This window comes from Pleurodeles waltl, chromosome 8, assembly GCF_031143425.1.
Source record: "Pleurodeles waltl isolate 20211129_DDA chromosome 8, aPleWal1.hap1.20221129, whole genome shotgun sequence".
Classification (NCBI taxonomy): domain Eukaryota; kingdom Metazoa; phylum Chordata; class Amphibia; order Caudata; family Salamandridae; genus Pleurodeles; species Pleurodeles waltl.
Window position 1 is genome coordinate 1,186,699,936 of NC_090447.1, and position 21,177 is coordinate 1,186,721,112.

The 21,177-nt window shown below is 47.3% G+C and overlaps 1 protein-coding gene across 1 annotated transcript in view; it reads left to right on the forward strand.

Moving 5' to 3' along the window:
- The window catches only part of VWA8 (von Willebrand factor A domain containing 8), a 1,423,713-nt gene that overhangs the window by 720,148 nt on the left and 682,388 nt on the right, over positions 1-21,177 (forward strand). Inside the window, exon 26 of the mRNA XM_069205432.1 lies at positions 17,519-17,670. Within this exon, the coding sequence (XP_069061533.1) occupies positions 17,519-17,670 (152 nt within the window). The remainder of the gene's footprint in view (positions 1-17,518; positions 17,671-21,177) is intronic.

Here is a 21,177-nt window from a genome sequence, read left to right on the forward strand (position 1 = left end):
CGACTGCCTTTAACAAGGGACCCGATGCCTGGAACCAACACTGCACCTGCAGCCCCTCAGGACCTGAAGGAACCGAACTCCAGTGCAGGAGCGACCCCCAGGTGACCCTCTGCCTAGCCCAGGTGGTGGCTACGCCGAGGAGACCCCCTGCGCCTGCCTGCATCGTTGAAGAGACCCCCGGGTCTCCCCATTGCTTTCAATACAAAACCCGATGCCTGTTTGCACTCTGCACTCGGCCACCGCTGTGCAGCTGAGGGTGTACTTTCTGTGCCTGCTTGTGTACCCCCCAGTACCCTACAAACCCCCCCCCGGTCTGCACCCTGAGGACGCGGGTACTTACCTGCTGGAAGACTGGAACCAGGGCACCACTGTTCTCCATTGAAGCCTATGTGTTTGGGCACCTCTTTGACCTCTGTACCTGACCGGCCCTGAGCTGCTGGTGTGGTAACTTTGGGGTTGCCTTGAACCCCCAATGGTGGGCTACCTTGGACCCAACTTTGAACCCTGTAAGTGTTCTACTTACCTGTGAACTTAACAATTACTTACCTCCCCCAGGAACTGTTGATTTTTGCAGTGTCCACTTTTAAAATAGCTTATTGCCATTTTTGCCAAAACTGTACATGCTATTGTGATTATTCAAAGTTCCTAAAGTACCTAAGTGAAATACCTTTCATTTGAAGTATTACTTGTAAATCTTGAACCTGTAGTTCTCTAAATAAACTAAGAAAATATATGTTTCTATATAAAAACCTATTGGCCTGGAGTAAGTCTTTGAGTGTGTGTTCCTCATTTATTGCCTGTGTCTGTACAACAAATGCTTAACACTACCCTCTGATAAGCCTACTGCTCGACCACACTACCACAAAATAGAGCATTAGAATTATCTGTTTTTGCCACTATCTTACCTCTAAGGGGAACCTTTGGACTCTGTGCACACTATTTCTTACTTTGAAATAGTATATACATAGCCAACTTCCTACAAACATATACTGCACGCAAAACCACAATATTAACATTTTAGAGAATGTCCAGGAAACCTGCATTGTGATTTAAAAAATGGGACAATGTGTGGCTATCAATGAACATTTGACGATTCCTGATTTACACCCAAAATGTACTACATGGTTTGATGCATTCCACTTAGTAATTGCTTCACATAGTCTGTTTTGTCTCTAGACCCAGGAAAGTCTCCAGAAACACTCCTTTCATTCCTCCCCCAGTGTTCCTAAAAGACCCCCTAGAGTACAAGGTTAAGGCCATAGTTCATTCCAGATTACTCCAAGACAGTACTTTATTGCTTGGAAGGTTTATGGTATTTCTAAGAGGTGTGCAGAATATCTTACTGCACAGACTTCACAAATGTTTACTACAAAAAAATATGTCCTGCAGCTTATTCTAGGGTAGCACATGGAGGTTTTTTGGAAGTTGCGATACTGTAAGGACTCGAAAAGGTCACTTGCAGGGTTGGGAAAAACTGCAAAGTTTGAAAGACAAGACAGTGGAAATTGGGCCTGAACAATGACTAGACAGCACAACACAGTTTCATGTTACATTTTTAATTCTTAGTTAAGTTGGTCACTTCTGGGATGTTAGTGGAAGAGCCATTATTTGAAGCCTGTGGCCAAAATCTGAATTGTTGCTGTGGTTCCCCACTTCTCTTGAGTTGCACTGTTTACCACGCTTACCACCTATGTTTAATTCTCTCCGTTAGGTTCCTTCACGATTTAGGAGTCCTTGTTTTTGTCTCCTTGTGTTTTACTGCACACCATCTTAGTGCTCAGCTTACAGCCCGACTGTATAATGCCATCCTGGTGTTTGTCTGAAAGTAGTTTATTACAACATATTTTGCCATTTAGATAGGTAAGCTTCACTCTGTATGTCTACCTTTTCATTCTGGCCTCCCCAATATATCATATTCCAGATTCGTTTGTATTTTTTTTCTGCTAATCATGGAGCTGGTCCATAATCCTTCAAAGTCCTCAGCCAGTACTACCAATTGGGACAAATCCATCCTCAGGGCCATTCCGGTGCTGGTTTTCTTTGCAATTGCAATTTGAATTGCAAGACATCATTTAACTATTGGCATATAGTTTGGCTTTATTGGACAAGCACAGGGAAGAAGCAACACTTTCTCATAAAGACATGATGCTCCTCCTGCTAAAGGCAGTGACATGAATTAAATGTGGTCTTCGATTTTATCCTCTGGCTATGTGGCCAACGTCATACGCTGTACTTGTATGAATGGCACTGCATCCCATTCATACAAGTACAGCGTATGACGTTAGCAATCAAGAAAGAAGGAACAAGAAGTATCTTTTGAAAATCTGAAGCCCTGGTAACCCCTCTTCCCACATAATGAATTTAGAAGATTGGGGTGCCTGATCGATTGGTATAAATATGAGAGACTTTAGTTTTGGGAAATTGATGAAAAAGATTTTTGCAACCTATTAAAATCCTTGAAAAGCATTTCTTTATAAGGACAGTTACCGTCACCCACTACTGTGCTTCAGCTTCGGGTACTGCTGAGCTACCATGTTTTATTTAGCCATGTAGGGTGCTTCCTTGGGCACTTTTTAATGTGGAACGCACTCACAGAGTGGATCAACTAATTGTAAACTTTTTTCTAACCTACATGGTATCCTAACCTTGTATTTAATTAATAAAAACACTTCATTTTAAATGTAATTGTATTTAATTATTGTATTAGTAATACTAAACCTAACTGTAAATGTTATTGATTTATTAGAAATTTAACAAATTTACATAACTAAATGGATTCTAATGCAATCTTAATTGAAGTCATAATATCCCTAACCCTGGTCCTAAATTGATCGTAATTACAAGCATGTCAGTTATTTGCTAGCAACCCAAATACTAAATTATATTTATCCTTAAAAAGTAGTTTTCCTGATGCTTTTACTGAAGGGTGGTGTAACTCAGTTACCACAAACAAAGTAAAGGTTCTGTTGGAGTAATTACATGGAAATCAATGCAAGACAAAGTAAAGTGGGCACACTGAAGGGCAAACACTGTTGAGTCTTCCTAACAAGAGGCCCGTTGTGATCACTTCTAGAATGAATTGATTTTTTGTGTTCTTGTGCCCGTGGGATAGAACTAGTTTTTTATTTTGTATGCCCATTTTTTGAGTGACTTTTGATTTCATTTTAATTTTTCATACTTTTATACAACAGAATTTCACCTGTATATCTCACCTTAAGCATAGACACTATTAATTGAGAAATGACTCACTAATACAGATAATACACAAATCAGTAATTTGGTTTTAGTAACTAACATCCTAATTGTGGGGAACATCTTAGCCGTGGGGAATGATGTGAAGTCAGAAATTGGTCTTTATGGTTATTCCGTATCACAGAAATAGGAGTGATGTACCAATTCTTATTTTTGCTGATGACTTATTGCTCCCTGGCCACTCCACAAATGCACTGCACATTCTTTTATTAACCTTTTCCAACTACTGTCTCATAAATGTTTATTATCAAGAAAACAAAAGTGATAGTAGTATGTGTGGCAGGAGGGGCTTTTGCACTCAGTGGAGCACCCCAGAAAGTTGTGAAGCATTGTGAATATTTAGGGAATGGATTTATCTTGAATAGTCCAATGCGACCCCCGGGTATATAGAGGTGCTTTCACCTTAGCACAGTTTCCAGATCTGTCTGCACCCCTGGATTCATGTTATTCTAAGTTAGTGTCTGGGGTAATGTGTGGGGCTAACGTGTAGGGGTTTAAAGATGGTCAACTGATCACTGTCACAAAAAACCTCTGATTAGACCAAGAACATGTATTGGGCCCTTAACTCCTTGACTGATGGGGTGTTTGCACTCTCTTGTGCTATATAAATTCTCCAATATTGTTATAGACCTTGTACAAACATTGAAAGGATGCTTACAGCAACATTTATGCTTCATGCCATTGATGTTTGTGTATATATACAGTACATCTTTTATGACTTATATATGCCTCAGTAAAGTAATCAAGGTCTTAAAGCTGGTGCTAGATTGGATTTGGCACCAATTGAGGAGTATTCCACACTTAGGCCACTACTGTTTGGTTCAGTGTGCTTACATTTATTCTCAGCATCTCCAGCAAGTATGTGCTCTGACGTACTGATCACCCAGACTTGGTTGGATCATCTCAAAATCCTGCCTGAACAAAAATGGCCTCAGTACCTGCATTGTCAGTTGCTTCACAAGTCCCTCACACCTGTCCTCCATTGTCAGCTTGCTCTCCCAGCTACTCCCCCTTACTTCTGTTTTCAGCTTGCTGCCCATCCCCTCCCGAGTGCACTCCATTGTCACCTTGCTGCCCCCTCCCGTCCTACGCTGTCCTCTTGTTTCTCCAGTGCCTCCTAGCCACCCTCCCTTGTCAACTTCTACATCCTTTCCCGTCATTCCTCCTTTGTCCACTGGCTGCCCCATCCCCCTGCTTTCCATTGTCAGGCTGCTCTCCAACCCCTCCCATGCACCATCAATTGTCACCTTGCTTTCTCAGCTCCTCTTGCATGCCCTCTGTTGTCAGCTTGCAGTCTGAGGTCCTCCCCGATTCCCTATTTTGTCAGCTTGCTTTCTCATCCCCACTTGCATGCCCTCTGTTGTCATCTTGCTGCCCTATTCCTTCCCACCCGTCAGGCTTCGTCAGATTGCAGCCCCATCCTCTCCTGCCACCTTCCGTCGCCATCTTGCTGCCCCTTCCCCTCCCTTGACCATCGTTGACAGCTTGCTTTCCCAGTGCCTCCCTCTCTTTATTTTCTGTATGCTTATCCATCAACTCCCTCCCACCCTCTGTTGTTAGTTTCCTATCTCAGTTCCTCCCACCCTCTCTGTTGTAGCTTGCTGCCCCAGCTTGCTTCCTCAACCTCATTTCCTCATTTCCTTCCGCCCATTTGCTATTGTCAACTTGTCCCATCCCCTCTTGTCCACCATCCAATGTCTGTTTGCCACTTCAGCTCTCCTACCCACCGTCTATTGTCCGTGTGTTTCCCCATTGTCTCTCACATGCCCTCTCTTCCCACCCGCATCCTTCTCTTTTGCCTTTCATCCCTGCATGTTGCCTTGTCCTGACCCACTCCCTTTTTTTTTTTTTATTAAAAATAACTCAGCAGCGAAGGCCATGCCCTAGCTCTATTTTCTTAATTAAACATTTTAGTCATGCTGTACAGCATGACAAAAAACATTGCCAAAGTCAACAGCTCCTATAAGAGAGACCTATTGGCTTTGCCAATGTTTGTTTTTTCAGATAGTCACCCTTTGAACTCACAGGAAGAGGAGTGATTAAATTGGTGTAACTGTATTTAATTTATATAAGTTCGTATGATTTTCATTAATAACATTTTTAGTTCTTTTTGAACCGCATTACCTTCTTCAAGGTAGCTCGATGAGTTAACTATCTGTTGCTGACATGAGGTGTGGTCTGCAGGTCACAAAATAGAATCCCTGCAAGCTCAACTCAGCCTTTCATACTTTCAAGGCTGATACATTGATTATAATAACTTTGGGTAATAGTAACACCTTGTGTTTACAGCGCATAGAAGTTGCAGAAGTGTGGCACGAAGCCTTACATGAAAACATGATAAATTATTTGTGGATATAAGTTATTGCCATCTGCTAGAGAATTCTAGCTGCAGATTCTTTACCTTTGAATTCTCCCCAGGCATTAGACTTGGTCTGGAAAAAATTTGGTGAGGAGATCCCTGCTCACCAAAAGGTGGCAACGATCGCCTCCACGTCCTTCATCGGCATTGTCCGAAAGTGATGTTGCGGTACCTATATAGACACCACCCAGGTGTGCTGGTGTCAGTTTTTTTTTTTGGGGCCATCCAGCGCTGATCCAGAGAAGGGCTACTCCACAATCAATTCTTGACTGTACTTTTTGGACATTTTGTCAACAGTTTTTGAGGGTTTTCCTTCTGGTGTCATTGCATAAGACAGGTTTTAAGACCTGCAGAGCCTGTCACCAGCCGATCTCAAGGGGTGATCCTCACTTTATCTGTCTGTGGTGTTTTGACCAAGACCCGAAGTTGTGCTTCGACTGCTGGGCCTTGCATCCGCAGGCTTTGAGGCGGCTGTCCCCAAAGCTGATGGTGGCCAGCCGAGGTCCGGGTCGATGGGAAGGTCTTGGGACCAGTCACGGAATCCAAAGTTATCTTTGGCACATTCTGAGACCTGGGGACGATCCTTTAAGTTGAGGCACAAGTCGAAGCGGTCTTCGACCTCTAGTTGTCCGTCGGTCGACGTGACAAGGGAGCGCCTGCATTCTATGCATAATTTCTCTGATTCTGGACCTGGGCTGGCTCTGCACCTCCCTGGCTTTCCAGGAGCCGGAGTGACCCCTGCTCAACTTAAGGAGTTTTATGAGACTACGTGCCTCATTTATGAGCAGTCCAATCCCATCAGTGTTCCTTTGGGCTCTGTGGGATCAGAGGAGGACTCATAGTGTTCTAGGCTGCCAGCTCCAGTCCTGTGCCGATGAGCTGCCAAAAATGCAGTCCTGGATCCAGACCGGCGCTGATCGTACTATCTCTACCTTCCCTGGTGCCGGTCCCGATGCAATGCTACCGGCGCTGCCATCCCCATTGTCATCCCTGACTCCAACAGCACTGAGCTGGATGGGTGACTCTGACGCTGGCGGGAGTCTTGTCTCTTAGATCAGAGCCTCAGCCCTATTTCCTAGAGCTTGGCCTTGGGGAAGACTGAAAGGGGCTGCTGGACCCTTTGGAATACCAGCTGTATGAGGCAAACCCATACAGGGACTGGTGTGAGGATCTGGATGAAGCCAGTGACTGGATACTTCTCCAGATAGCAGCATGCTTTCTCCCCCTAACATGGCTGCAGAGGAGGGAGTGGTGGTGTGGAGGGCAGCTGAGGTCCTAGACCCTCAGCTACCCTCGGTGGCAGTCAAGACTAATGTCTTGAAATGAGTGCTGCAACCAGGAGTCTCCATATCCAAACCCCTACTCCCGTTCATTGATGCCCTCACAGACGTCCTGTAAATGTGTGTGTATGTATGCACACACACACACACACACACACAAATAGATATAGGAGCAGGCAGCGGATGGGCAGTAACCAATAAATTAATCCTTCAACTATTTAAGACTCTATAGGTGCACGTGAAAGGTATATATACTTACACACACACAGATAGATATGGGAGCAGTCAGCGGACAGGCAGAAACCAATAAGTTACTTCTTCAACTATTTAGGACTCTATAGGTGCATGTGAAAGGTGTATATATATATATATCTATATATATCTATATATAGATATATATATATATACACACACACATACACATACACAGATAAATATGGGAGCAGGCACCGGAGAGGCAGAATAAAATACATTCTTCAGTTATTTAAGACTAGATGCGCATGTAAAAGGATAACGTACCTATCTGATAGAGACTTCTAGTTGCAGATTCCTTACCTTAGAATTTTCCCACAGGCGTCAGACTGGATCCAGAGATTTTTCTTCAAGCAATACCCTTGCGCGTCGGTAGGTGGCATCGGTCGACTCCGCAGGCGTCGTAGGCGTCGTGGTTGCTGTGATGACGTCGGGAGTAGTACATAGACGCCGCCCTCACGCAGTGACGTCAGTTATTTTCTTTATGCGCCACGCGCTGACCCGAGAGAGAGCTACCCTCAGCTATTTTTTGGCCGAATTCGACCATTTTTATGAACTTTTTTGGTGCAACTCTTGGTGCGTCGAGGATGTCCCGAACACTGGGTTCAAGCCGTGCGAGGCCTGCTACCGCATGATGTCGGTGACGGACCTCATCATGTTTGCCTGTGGTGCCTCGAGCGCGACCATGACCCGAAGTCGTGCTTCGAGCGTCGGGCAATGCATCCGAAGGTTTTGAGGGAGCGGTCCCTACAGCTGATGGTGGCCCGGCACTCGATTCCGCGTAGATCCCGATCTCGCTCGAGAGGAAGGTCTCGAGAACGGTCGCAGAGCCATCACCACTCGTCTTCTTCGAAGTCTTCGGGTCAAAGTAAGAAGAAGTCGAAGAAGTCCCATCGCTCTCCGACTTCACCCCGTCGGGACGAGCATCCACGCACTAGGAGTCCGTCCTCGGCCTACGTCTGGGTCAACTCCGCACTTCCCCGAGTTTCCCAGAGCCGGAGTGACCCCTGCCCAACTCAAAGAGTTCTGCGAGGCTATGCGCCTCATCTTTGGGAGTGCACACCCCAATACGCACCTTCGGGCCCAAGGGGCTTGGCTGAGGGGCCTTCGGGTTCCGTGCCAGCGGCTTCGGCCTCAGCCACTGAGGTCGCCTCCGGATCTGTGTGTGGATCTGCACCAACGCTGGTCGCACAATCGAGACCTTCCCCGTGCTGGGTCGTTTAGCGAGGCTCCCGACGTCGGTAGTGCCCACTATCAACGTCAACCCGATTCTCATTCCCGACGACTCGGAGTCGGAGCGGCGTCGGCCGTCGCCACCATCAGCTTCGGTGGGCCCTATTCGCCCGAGGTCGGATTCTGACCCATTTTCCTATGGGTACGAATACGGGTAGGAATTTGAGGGGTCCCTGGGCCCTTATGAATACCAGGAAGACCCTACTATGGACTGGGCACAGGACTTGGGCGAAGCCAGTGGTCTGGATACTTCTCCTGATGCTGGCATGCTGTCTCCTCATACTGTGGCTACGGCGGAGGGAGCTACCTATAGCATGGTGGTTAGTAGGGTGGCTGAGGTCCTTGGCCTTGAGCTACCTACTGTCGAAGTCAGGTCTAACCTCCTGACGGAGGTGCTTTAGGCTGGCTTCTACGTCTGAACCCCTTCTCCCATTTAATGAGGCCCTCACTGATGTCCTTTTGGGTACATCGTCCAAACCCAACACAGGGGCTCCTGTGAACAGGACTATTGCTCGCCGCCATCGGCCTGTGCCAAACAACCCAAAGTTCCTGTCCCAACATCCTATGCCTGAGAGTCTTGTCATCCAGGCGTCCTCTTCTTCTGGCGCGTTCCCTTCCGCACCCCCAGATAGGGAATCCAAAAGGCTGGAACAATTTGGTAAGAAGTTGTTTTCTTCCTCCAGCCTCGCGCTGCGGTCTGTGAACACTGCATGCCTTTTGGGCCATTATTCCTACTCACTATGGGATATGGTTGCGCAAGTCCTGCCGCAGATACCGGAGGAGGCCCGTGCTATCGTCTCCCAAGCAGTCAAAGATGGGAGATACGCAGCAAAGTTCATGATCCATTGTGGGCTGGATACGACTGACTGTCTGGACAGATCGGTTGCAACGACAGTGGCCTTACGGTGCCATGCCTGGTTACGTACTTCTGGCTTCTCGTGGGATGTCCAACAGTCACTCATGGACATGCCCTTTGATGGCAGCCGTCTCTTCGGAGACAAAGCGGACTCGGTCTTGGAGAGGTTCAAGGATTCCTGGGCTACGGCTTGGTCCCTTGGCCTTTCTTCCGCCACACACCCCCCACAGTCCGCTTTTCGGCCCTTTCGTGGCATAGAAGGGGCGCCCTGTCACATCCTCAACCCAGCCACCGGGCCATGCACGCTTGACAGCCTATGCGTGGCCGGGGGCGCGGAATCCCGCGTGGCCGGGGGCGCGGAATCCCACATGGCCGTGGGACAGGGAACCAGAGGTCTGTCCAGTCCACCTCTGCACCCGCAGCAGCTTCTAAACCTTCCTAGTCCGTCTCCTCACTCCCGCCCAGTTGGTGGCAGAATCTGCCATCATCTGCCCCACTGGGAACATATAACCATGGACGGGTGGGGTTTGCAAATAATTCGGAAGGGCTACTCCCTCCCTTTCGAATCTGCACCACCACACATGCCACCATCCTTCCATCACCTTTTGGAGGATCATTGGAAGTAGGTCGTGGTTGTTATTCCCACTACTTTCTGATACCAAAGAAGGACAAAGGCTTGCACCCTATCCTAGATCTTCGGGACCTGAACTACTTCCTCAAGAAGGAGATGCTCAAAATGCTCACCCTGGCTCAGGTTCTGTCTGCCTTGGACCCAGGAGACTGGATGGTAGCGTTGGACTTGCAGGACGCTTATTTCCACATCCCCATCCTGCCTGCCCACAGACGTTACCTACGATTTGTGGTAGGTCACGAGCACTTTCAATTTACTGTGCTCCCTTTCAGCCTTATCAGTGCCCCTCGGGTGTTCACGAAAGTGCTGGCAGTGGTTGCAGCTCATCCTCGCGGGTTAGGGGTCTTAGTCTTCCCCTACCTAGACGATTGGCTGTTGAAGGCGCCTTCCCCCTGACAGTGGTCTCCCACCTCCAGACTACGGCAGACCTCCTGCACCAGCTGGGGTTCACTATGAATGTGCCGAAGTCACACCTGACTCCCTCTCAGACGCTCCCTTTCATCGGAGCAGTTCTGGACACAGTGCTGTTTCGGGCTTATCTTCTCCAAAAGCGAGTCCAAGACATTCAGGCTATGATTCAGATCTTTCAGCCTTGGTCTTGGGTTTCAGTGAGACAGACTCTGAGGCTGCTGGGCCTCTTGGCATCCTGCTAGTAACACATGCCAGGTGGCATATGCGGGCTCTGCAGTGGGACTTGAAGTTCCAGTGGGCGCAGCATCAGGGGAATCTCTCCGTCATGGTCCAGATCTCGGAGGGGGCTGCGAAAGACCTGCAGTGGTGGCTTTCGAATCCCAATTGGGTCACTGGCAGATACCTCTCCCTTCCCCACCCGGATCTCTCTATAGTGACAGATGCGTCGCTTCTGAGTTGGGGTGGCCACATGGGAGAGCGTGAGATCAGAGGCCTCTGGTCTCCGGCGGAGTTGGGACTCCACATAAATTTGCTGGAGCTCCGAGCGATCAGACTTGCGTTAAAAGCATTCCTTCCCTCTCTCAAAGGGAAAGTAGTGCAGGTGTTAACGGACAACACTACCGCCATGTGGTACTCCAACAAACAAGGCGGGGTAGGGTCCTGGACCCTTTGTCAGGAGGCCCTACGCCTCAGGACATGGCTGGAACATCAGGGCATTACCCTGATGGTTCAACATCTGGCGGGCCCTCTCAATGCCAGAGCAGACGAACTCAGCCGCCAACGCACTGCCAATCACGAATGGCGTTTCCGTCCAGAGGTGGCGCAAGGCCTCTTTCTCAAGTGGGGAGAGGCTTGGTTAGATCTGTTCGCCTCCGCAGAGAACGTGCAATGTCAGCTATTTTGCCCATTGGAGTTTCCAAGGCGGCACTCGCTCGGAGACGCTTTTCGTCTTGAGTGGAACTCCGGCCTCCTTTACGCCTTCCCACCTATCCCTCTTCTGCCCACAGTTCTCAAGAAAATCAAGTACGACTGGGCCCAAGTTATCTTGGTGGCTCCAGACTGGGCTCTAAGAGTGTGGTATCCAGAGCTATTGAGCATTTCCATCGATCCTCCTCTCAGACTGCCTCTTCAGGCGGATCTTCTGTCGCAGAAGCAGGGCACGACCCTCCACCCGAACCTGTCCAACCTCCGCCTTCATGCCTGGAGATTGAGCGGCAACAGTTGACGGCATTTGCCCTTCCACCCGAAGTCTGCAATGTTATCTTGGCAGCCAGGCGTCCATCGACTAAAACTGTATACGCCTGTCGTTGGAATAAATTTGTGGCATGGTGCACCAACAAATCTGTTGACCCCCTAGCTGCCCCTCTTTCATAGGTTCTTCTATTCATTCTTTCCTTAGCCCAGCAGGGCTCTGCATTGGGTACCCTTAAGGGGTATCTGTCTACCATTTCTGACTTTCTTAGGCTTCCTGATCAGCCCTCACTCTTTAAATCTCCTCTTGTGAGTAGGTTCTTAAAGGGGCTCACCCACTTATTTCCTCCCACTCCCTTCATCATGCCTCAGTGAGATCTTAATCTTGTACTTACTTAATTGATGTGTACCCCCTTTGAGCCAATGCATAATTGTCCCTTACGGCTCCTCACATTGAAAACTGTCTTTCTCATCGCCATCACCTCTGCTCCCAGGGTGAGTGAGCTTCAGGCCCTTTCTTCAAAGCCTCCATACTTGTCTGTGCACCCGACAAAGTGGTGTTACGCACTAGGGCTTCCTTCCTTCCTAAGGTGGTTACACCGTTTCATGTAGGCCAGTCCATCACTTTGCCTACCTTCTAGGCACCCCCACATCCTTCCCATGAGGAGGAGAGACTCCACCGTCTGGACCCAAAAAGAGCGTTGGCATTCCATCTCAATCGTACTAAAGACTTCCGGGTGGACGATCAACTCTTTGTTGGCTATGTGGGTGCGAAGAAAGGGAAGGCGGTGCAGAAACGTACCATCTCTCGACAGGTGCTTCTTTGCATCAAAATGTGCTACGCTTTGGCAAAAAAGCAACCTCCTGAGGGCTTGCGGGCGCTCATTCTACCAGGGCCACTGCTGCATCCACTGCGTTAGCACGCGGAGTTCCTGTCCTGGATATCTGTCAGGCAGCAACCTGGGCGTCCCTGCACACGTTTGCTAAGCATTACTGCCTGGATAGTCAGGTCCATTGGGAAGGCTACTTTGGTCGTTCAGTCCTGCAGGACTTTCTAGTATGATCTTAGTTTGCAGCCCACCACCGAGGATGGAATTGCTTGGGTATCTATTCTAAGGTAAGGAATCTGCAACTAGAAGTCTCTATCAGTTGTACAAGTTACTTACCTTCGGTAACGAAATATCTTGTAGAGACATATTCTATTCCTTACCCATCCTCTCCGCTTGTAAACTGATTTCTAGGGGCGGGGATTCCTCCCTTTCAGGTCCTTAGCTCTGGCGCACCAAAATCAGTGTTCTTGACGGCTCTGCGCTCTGGTGTAGAAAGTCGTCAAAAGAAACTGATGTCACTGCGCAAGGGCGGCGTCTATGTACTACTCCCGACGTCATCACGGCGACCACGACGCCTGCGGAGTCGACTGACGATACCTACCGACGCGCAAGGGTATTGCTCAAAGAAAAATATCCGGATCCAGTCTGACGCCTGTGGGAAAATTCTAAGGTAAGGAATCTGCAACTAGATTATGTCTCTACCAGATATTTTGTTATCGAAGGTAAGTAACTTGTACTTCACTTCTTATTCGCAGGTTGACCTGACCTTTGTTGCAAAAACTGGGACATTTATTTAAAATAATCAAAAGCACTTGCAGGTTGACCTGACCTTTATCCCAAAAACCAAGACATTTATTTAAAATTAACAAGAGCGTCGGGACACCAGGACAGTTCTCTGAAAACTAGGACTGTCTGGGGAAATATGGGACGTCTGGTCACCCTATCCTTTTGGTTACATGGTCCATACCCAGCACAGGGGCTCCTGTGAATAGGACGATTGCCCACCATCATTGCCCCGCACCCAGGGACCCAACCTTCCTCATGCAACACCCTACTTCTGAGAGCTTGGTGGTCCGAGCCTCAACTTACGAAGGTGCTTTCCCTAACACTCACCTGGACAGGGATTCAAGAGTAGCTCATTTAGGAAGAAGATGTCTTTCTTCTGCCAGCCTGGAATTGCTGTCTGTGAACACTGCATGCCTTGTAGGCCATTATTCCCACTCTCTGTGGGGCTCGGTTGGAGAAGTGCTGCCACAGGTTCTGGAGGAGGCCGGACCGTACTCTCTCAGGCTGTCGCAGATGGGAGAGATGCAGCAAAGTTCACAATTCGTTGCAGACTTGACACAACCGACTTGCTGGGCAGATCAGTTTCCACAACAGTGACTCTGAGGTGCCACACCTGGCTGAGGAGGTTTGGCTTTTCTGGGGATGACCAAGCTTCCCTTATGTATATGCCCTTCGATTGCACCTGTCTCTTCGGGAAAAGGTGGATTTGGCGCTCGAGCGCTTCAAGGACTCTCGGGCTACAGCTAGGTCCTTAGGCCCCGCAGCAGCCCCCCTTCACCCCCAATCTGCCTTTAACTCCTTTTCAGCTACGGAAGGGGCTTCCAGCCGCACCATTTCCCACCCAGCCACCATGCCACACATGCTTCCCAGCCCCTGCCTGGACAAGAACGTGGTACTCACAGACCTTGTGGGTCAAGTGGCCAGCGGTAGGGTCAGTCTGCCGCCTCCCCAACACCAGCAGCCTCCAAACCCTCCTAATCTGCCCCTCTACCACCATGGGCACACAGTTGGCGGCAGGATTCACCATCACCTCCCACTGGCAGTCCATAGCATTGGACAGGGTGGGTTTTGCAGATTGTCTGAAGGGGCTGTTCCCTCCCCTTCGAGACTACCCCTCCCCCAATTCCACCATCTCATGTCCATCTGACCGAGGATCCTCTGTGCCTTCTCCACGAGGAGGTCTTGGCTTTCTTGGCTAAGGGAGCCATAGAGTGGGTTCCGGGGTAAGAAGTAGGCTGTGGTTGTTATTACCGCTACTTTCTAGTTCCCAAAAAGGACAAGGGTCTCCACCCTTTTCTAGATCTACAAGCCTTCAATCTTTTCCCCAAGAAAGAGAAATTAAAATGCTCAAGTTGGCGCAGGTCTTGTTTGCCCTGGACCCAGGAGTCTGGGTGGTAGTGTTGGACTTTCAGGACGCCTATTTTCACATCACTGTCCTGCCTGTCCACTGGTGCTATCTCTGGTTTACGGTAGGCCACAAGCATTTTCAATTCACCATGCTCCCCTATGGCCTTACCAGCACCCCTCGGATGTTCACCAAGGTGATGACAGTGGTCTGCGTAGAGCAGGGGTTCCAGTCTTCCCCCATCTCGACGACTGGCTGTTGAGGGCAGGCTCGCCCCAGGCTGTTGTCTCACCTCCAGACTGTTGTCTCACCTCCAGACTATGGCGATCCTCCCGCGTTTGCTTGGGTTCACTATAAACGTCCCAAAATCGCACTTGCCTCCCTGTCATACGCTCCCTTTCATCAAAGCTGCTGTAGGCATTATGGGGTTTCGGTCTTCTCCTCCTAATTGGCGAGTCCAGGATACTCAGGCTATGATACCGATATTTCAGCCTCTATCCTGAATTTCGCTGGAACGGACTCTGAGGCTGTTGGGACTCATGGCCTCCTGCATCCTGCTGATGACACATGCCAGATGGCATATGTGGGCTCTGCAGTGGGACCTGAAATTCTGGTGAGCGCAGCATCAGGAGAATCTCTCCAAAATGGTCCGAATCTTGGAGGGAACTGCATAAGATCTGCAATGGTGGCTACCGAACCGTGATTGGGTCAGGGGCAGATACCTCTCCCTTCCCCAACCACATCTGACTCTGGTGACAGATGGGTCACTCTTGGGATGGGCTGGCCATCTGGGATGGGTGAATTTCAGAGGATTCTGGTGTCTGGCGAAATCCGCACTCCACATCAATCTGCTGGATCTCCGAGTTGTCAGACAGGCATTGAAAGCCTTTCTATTCACCATCAGGGAAAGTCTTGTGCAGGTGTTCACAAACAACACCACCGCCATGTGGTACTGCAACAAACACGGCGGGATGGGTTTGTGGACCCTTTGTCCAGAGTCTCTGCATCTCTGGACATGGCTGGAACAGCAGGACACATCCCTGGTGGTTCAATACCTGAAGGGCTCTCTGATCCCCATAGCAGACAAACTCGGCCAAAGATGCCTAGTGCATGGCTTCTCCCCCCGGAGGTGGCACAAGGTCTGTTTCAGCAGTGGGAAGAGACTTGGTTCAATCTGTTTGCCCCTGCCGAGAATGCGCAGTCAGCGTTTTTTCGCACTGGAGGTTCCAAGGCGGCACTCACTCAGAGACACTTTTCATCCTGAGTGAAACCCAAGCTGCTGTACTCCTTTCCGCCCATACCACTCCTGCCCAGAGTTCTTAAGGAGTTCAGGAACAACCTGGCTCAAGTCATCCTTGTGACCCCGGCTGGGCATGGAGAGTCTGGTATCCCGAGCTACTGAGCATGGACATTGATCCTCCGATCAGGCTGCCCCTTCTGGAAGATCTTCTATCGCAGCAGCAGGGAGGGGTTCTTCACCCGAATATGTCTAGTATCCGCCTTATTGCATGGAAATTGAGCAGTGGCAGTTAACAGTTTTTGACCTTCCCCCCAAAGTCTGTAACGTCATCTTGTCACCCAGTATATGCCTGCCATTGTAAGAAATTTGTGGCACGGTGTGCAGAAAAGTTTGGTGATCCCCCTCATTCTGAGATTTTACTTTTCATTCTTTCCCTTGCCCAGCAGGGCTCTGCTTTGGGTGCTAACTTTTTTGATATTTGCTCCTTTTGAGCCTCTCCACAATTGTCCCCTCAGGCTTCTCACACTGAAAACAGCCTTCCTTGTGGCAGTTACATCTACCTGTCAAATAAATGAGCTGCAGGCCTTGCCATCTAAGTCGCCTTTTGTCTATATATCCTGACAAACTGGTGCTTCGCTCATGGTCCTCTTTTCAGCCAAAAGTGATCACACCTTTTCATGTAGGCCAGTGAACCACCCTGCCTATGTTTTACTCACCCCCACACCTTTCTAAGGAAGATGAGAGACTCCACCGCCTGGACCCAAAAAGAACGCTGGCGTTCTTCCTACATCGTACCCATGAGATCTGGGTGGAGGGCCAGCTCTTCGTGGGGTATGTGGGTGCGAAGAAGGGTCGGTGGTGCAGAAGTGAACCGTCATTGCATCGTACTCTGCATCAAGACCTATTTCGAAAGGCCAAGCAGCAACCTCCTGATGGTTTTCGAGCTCATTCCACAAGAGCTCAAGCTGCAACCACTGCATTAGCATGCTGATCACTTTGCCTGTTTGGACCTGCACAGCTTCCTTGTTTGAAATTGGTTTGCAGACCCACCTCCAGGAATGGTATTGTGTGGGTATTTATTCCAAGGTAAGGAATCTGAAGCTAGATATCTCTATCAGATGAACAAGTTACTTACCTTCGGTAATGCCTTATCTGGTAGAGACTATGTCTAGCAGCAGATTCCTTACCTGCCCACCCATCCTCCCTGTTCTGCAAATGGATTTCTAGGGACAGGACTATATTCCCTTTTCAGGGCTCTAGTTATCCATACCAGCGGTCAGTGTTCTTCATGGCTCTGTGCTTCTGGTGTGGAAAGTTGTGAAAAGAAGCTGACGTCGGCACGCACTTCCGGCGTGGACGATGCCAACTATGGACACAGAGCCGATTGATGCCACCTACCGGAACACAGGGGTACTGCTCACAAAAAACCTTCCGGATCCAGGCTGATGCCTTCAGAAAATTATAAGGTAAGGAATGTGCAGCTGGCTATAGTTTCTACCACATAAGGCGTTACCGGGGGGAAGTACCTTGTTCATTAATACAAAGCCTGTTTTTTCTGAGAGAAACAGATTCATACAATAATTGCATTCATAGTGTGCAAATTACAAAGTGAATTGTATCCAGTTGGCTGGATAACATATGATATACGTCTCCAATGCAATGTTACTGACTTTATTGACCTTTGAAGGATGAAAAGCTGAGCCATTCCTACTCGGTTATTTGTTGTTGTCCCATACCACCTTGGGCAAGGCCTTCGCTTTCTTAGTTGCCTTGCCAGGTTGAAGAACGTGAGACAACTGCCTTTGTGTTAAGGAGCAGTTTACCCTCTGACAATTTTGCTCTCTTTTTTCAGAAATTTCCAAACGAAGGACTGGCAAGTGTTGTTAGAAACGTCTTTGACTTTGACTCCTACAACCAAGACATGCGAGAAATTTTGATAAACTCGTTACATAAACATGGAATACCTATAGGAGCAAAGCCAACCAGCGTGCAACTGGCCAAGGAGTAAGGCTTACTAAAATCTTCCAAATACACCGTTTGTATTTTTGTGTAACATTTGATAACTCTGTCATCTGCTGCTAACTGATGGAACATCACCTGGATTACTTGAACCTCTGCTGAAATGTCAATATGTATAAATATATGTAGGATTCATAAAGTTTCTTACGGACGAATATGAAAAAGTGTAAACCCAGTGACATGTTTTGTCTGGCTATATTAAACATTATATTGAGGAATCGTTCTATAATTTCCTAAAGCTTAATAAAGGGAAATATTTGTTTCTTACTCAGTCTTTGTGTTTTTGTTGTTAGGATATTTCCCATAACACAGTCTGCACAGGCTTCTTTTGAATACTTTCCCTGGGCACCCATAAAGGGGTGTATTTGTCCCTCACTGTTTGTAGTACAGGTCTGAAATATCACCCATCTCTGTCGTCATCGGGGGACACCAACGACGATAGCCACCCGCCTCTTCAAAAACACGCCCGGGCCTAATCAAACACTTCTCCCAGTAGGTCCCTTGTAGTCTTGACGTTTATAAATCCTAGTCGTGGTGAAAACACGAAGACAGCTATCGTGTTCTGAAGCGCTGTGCTTCTTTTGTTCCAACGTCAATATATTTATCACTGGCTAACATTTCTCAGTTTCACTCATCCAGGCAAAGGCTTCACTCACACGATACGAGTACTTGAGCAAGAAACAAATATTTCCCATCCAAGATGGAGGCCGGATGGCGTGGGTGCACTTTATCTGGGACAGGATGAGGCTCAAAGGGCCGGAAGTTGCCAGCCCACTGCTCAGTACATTGAGATGCTCGCACAGATACCCGCGGCACAGCAGGGAAACGCTTTTTGGAGAGTCAAGAACGGCTGTGATTTGTAAAATTCATTGGCTGTTGTCTTTAAACATCTGCATTACATTTTCAACAAATCAGGCACTATTAGCTGCAGTTCGTGTTCACGCTGCTGGGCCATGTTGTGGGAAAATAAGGATCAGTTTATATTCGGATGCTCCTAGGTCTGCTCTTGAGTGTTACAGGGAAGTCATATCACTACACAGACGTCTAGTGATAGCACGATCACACAATTGGTCAGCAGGGGGAAAGATTAAGGTATTAAGCACTGCAGGGCCAACAAATACTAGTTATGTGTGAAAATCAAAAGCCAAAGAAGGATGATGGATAACACTCAACCACCGCAAACAAGCATTTGCCACTGACGTAGGCTACTGGTTGTGTAGCGCCTACAGACATGCACATAGACGCAGACTATTCAGGCGCATAGGCACTGAGATTCGTATACTCACGTTCATATGCAGACACAGCAATGTACAACCTATATTGACAGGCCCACTAGCACCCATACATACATACAGACTGCAGATACTAATGAACAAAGCAGTGAGCTGCAGTGGCCTCAGAGTTCACCAGGAATTCTGTACAGGTTCTTAAAATTGAGCAACTTTTCGAAAATTAACTAGCTTCTGATAGGTAGTGTGCACTTTCTGTTACCTCCCACCCCCCGCACTTAACCCTAAGTACCTAAAGTGATTCAGTTGCACCACTTTTGATGAGTGGAAAACGAAAGTGGACAGTGTCAAAGGGCTGGTGGCACACAGAAGGCTGATCAACTCTGGAAAATGGCTAGGCAATCAGAATTTGTTGATCCAGGCTGCCATGGTTTTCTCATATTATGAAATTGGTTTATTTCAAGAGACTTGGTTACTTTTAGCTCTGATTAAAGTGGGATACGTTAATTTTCATAGCACTGCGGTTAGATTGTTTCACTTGGTTTTAAGCATGGGCGCTCCAAGATTGTTTTACTTGGTTATAAGGATCTGCACTCCAAGATTGTTTCACTTGGTTATAATTATTGGCACTCAAAGATTCTTTCACTCAGTGATAAGCATCAGCACTCCAAGATTGTTTCACTTGGTAATAAGCATCAGTGATCCAAGATTGTCTCACTTTGTTACAAGCATTGGCGCTCCGAAATAGTTTCACTCGGTTATAAGCATCTGCACTCCAAGATGGTTTTACTTGGTTATAAGCGTCAGCACACCAAGATTGTTTCACTTAGTTATATGCATCGGCACTCCAATATTGTTTCAAAATTGTTTCACTTAGTTATAAGCATTGGTGCTCCAAGATTATTCACTTAGTTATAAGGATCAGCACTCCATGATTGTTCACTTAGTTACGAGCATTGGTGCTGCAAGGTCGTTTAAAAAATGTTTCACTTGGTTTTATATACATTGGAGCTCCAAGAACATTTCATTTAGTTATAAGCATCGGCACACTAAGTTTGTTTCACTTAGTTATAAGCTTCAGCACGTCAAGATTGTTTCACTACGTTATAAACATCAGCGCTCCAAGATTGCTTCACTTAGTTATATGCATTAAGGGTGTGATGTATCAAAGATTTTTCTTATTCTCTGTCTATAGAAAATGCATTAGTACATGCAAAGTCATTAATTTAATTTGCCAACAGCAGTTCTATATACAATCACAATGTCTAAACAAAGTCTATCAGGAATTTCCTGATGACTACTAGAGGTGAGATGTATTCACTGATTTCTTTTGCTTACATCTGCCACTCTGAGAATGCTGACTGGACAAATGCTGTTGACTTGGGGTCCTTCTTTTCTTGGAAAAACTCCTTCTGGTTCTAGCCAGACCTGAGGATAATTAAGCAAAGTATAACTATTACATCTGACAACATAAAAATGCAAGACCCTGCCCATGTGCTCCTTTAACCCAATGCTGTCTTCTAGAACCAATTTTAGAGTGTAATGCAATGCAAAGTGTGAGAGCCTAGGCCAGATGTTAGGATTGCATTAACCATATGTCTAGGATTGTTTTCATCATCGTCTGGTGTAATGTTTGTCTTATTCGCCCCACCACGTTCGCATCTTATAGGCTCCTGTGTTTGATTCAGGTTACAACTTTCTAGTTCCCCACTGTTTATAAAATTGGTTTGCATGGCTAAGAGGCAGCACAAATGTTCCTTTAAATGAGCTAATAAAAAATAACATGCTCGAGAATCAACATGTGAGCACAAAAAACACAATATCTGTTAACTCCAAGAGCAAGCATTCTACACTAACATAGAATAGCTATGTTTGACCCAAGACACCAGTTTCTGCGGCTAGTAGTTAATGCAGAAAATGTACGCATGTGCACAAGAGACGTGTCTATGCTTCTGAAGATGTGTTATAGATGTTCCTATTGTTAGAAGCGCTACAGAAACGGCAGTTGTCATGCAGTATTCTCTTGGTCATGTAGAGAGGATGCTTCTTTTGTTTTGGAACATTACATGCTAATCACGCCTTTTCTCTATCAATTATTTGTATGGCTATTCACATAGAACTTACTGGCAATCTAGATGCAAAAAGAGCTCTAACATTTTTAAAAAGGATCTACGTTTTCAGAAAGAGCAATCAATGTATTGTTTTTCATCCAATCAAGGTACTTCTGTAATCATTTAATCCCCGAGGGCACAACTCTTTAGAA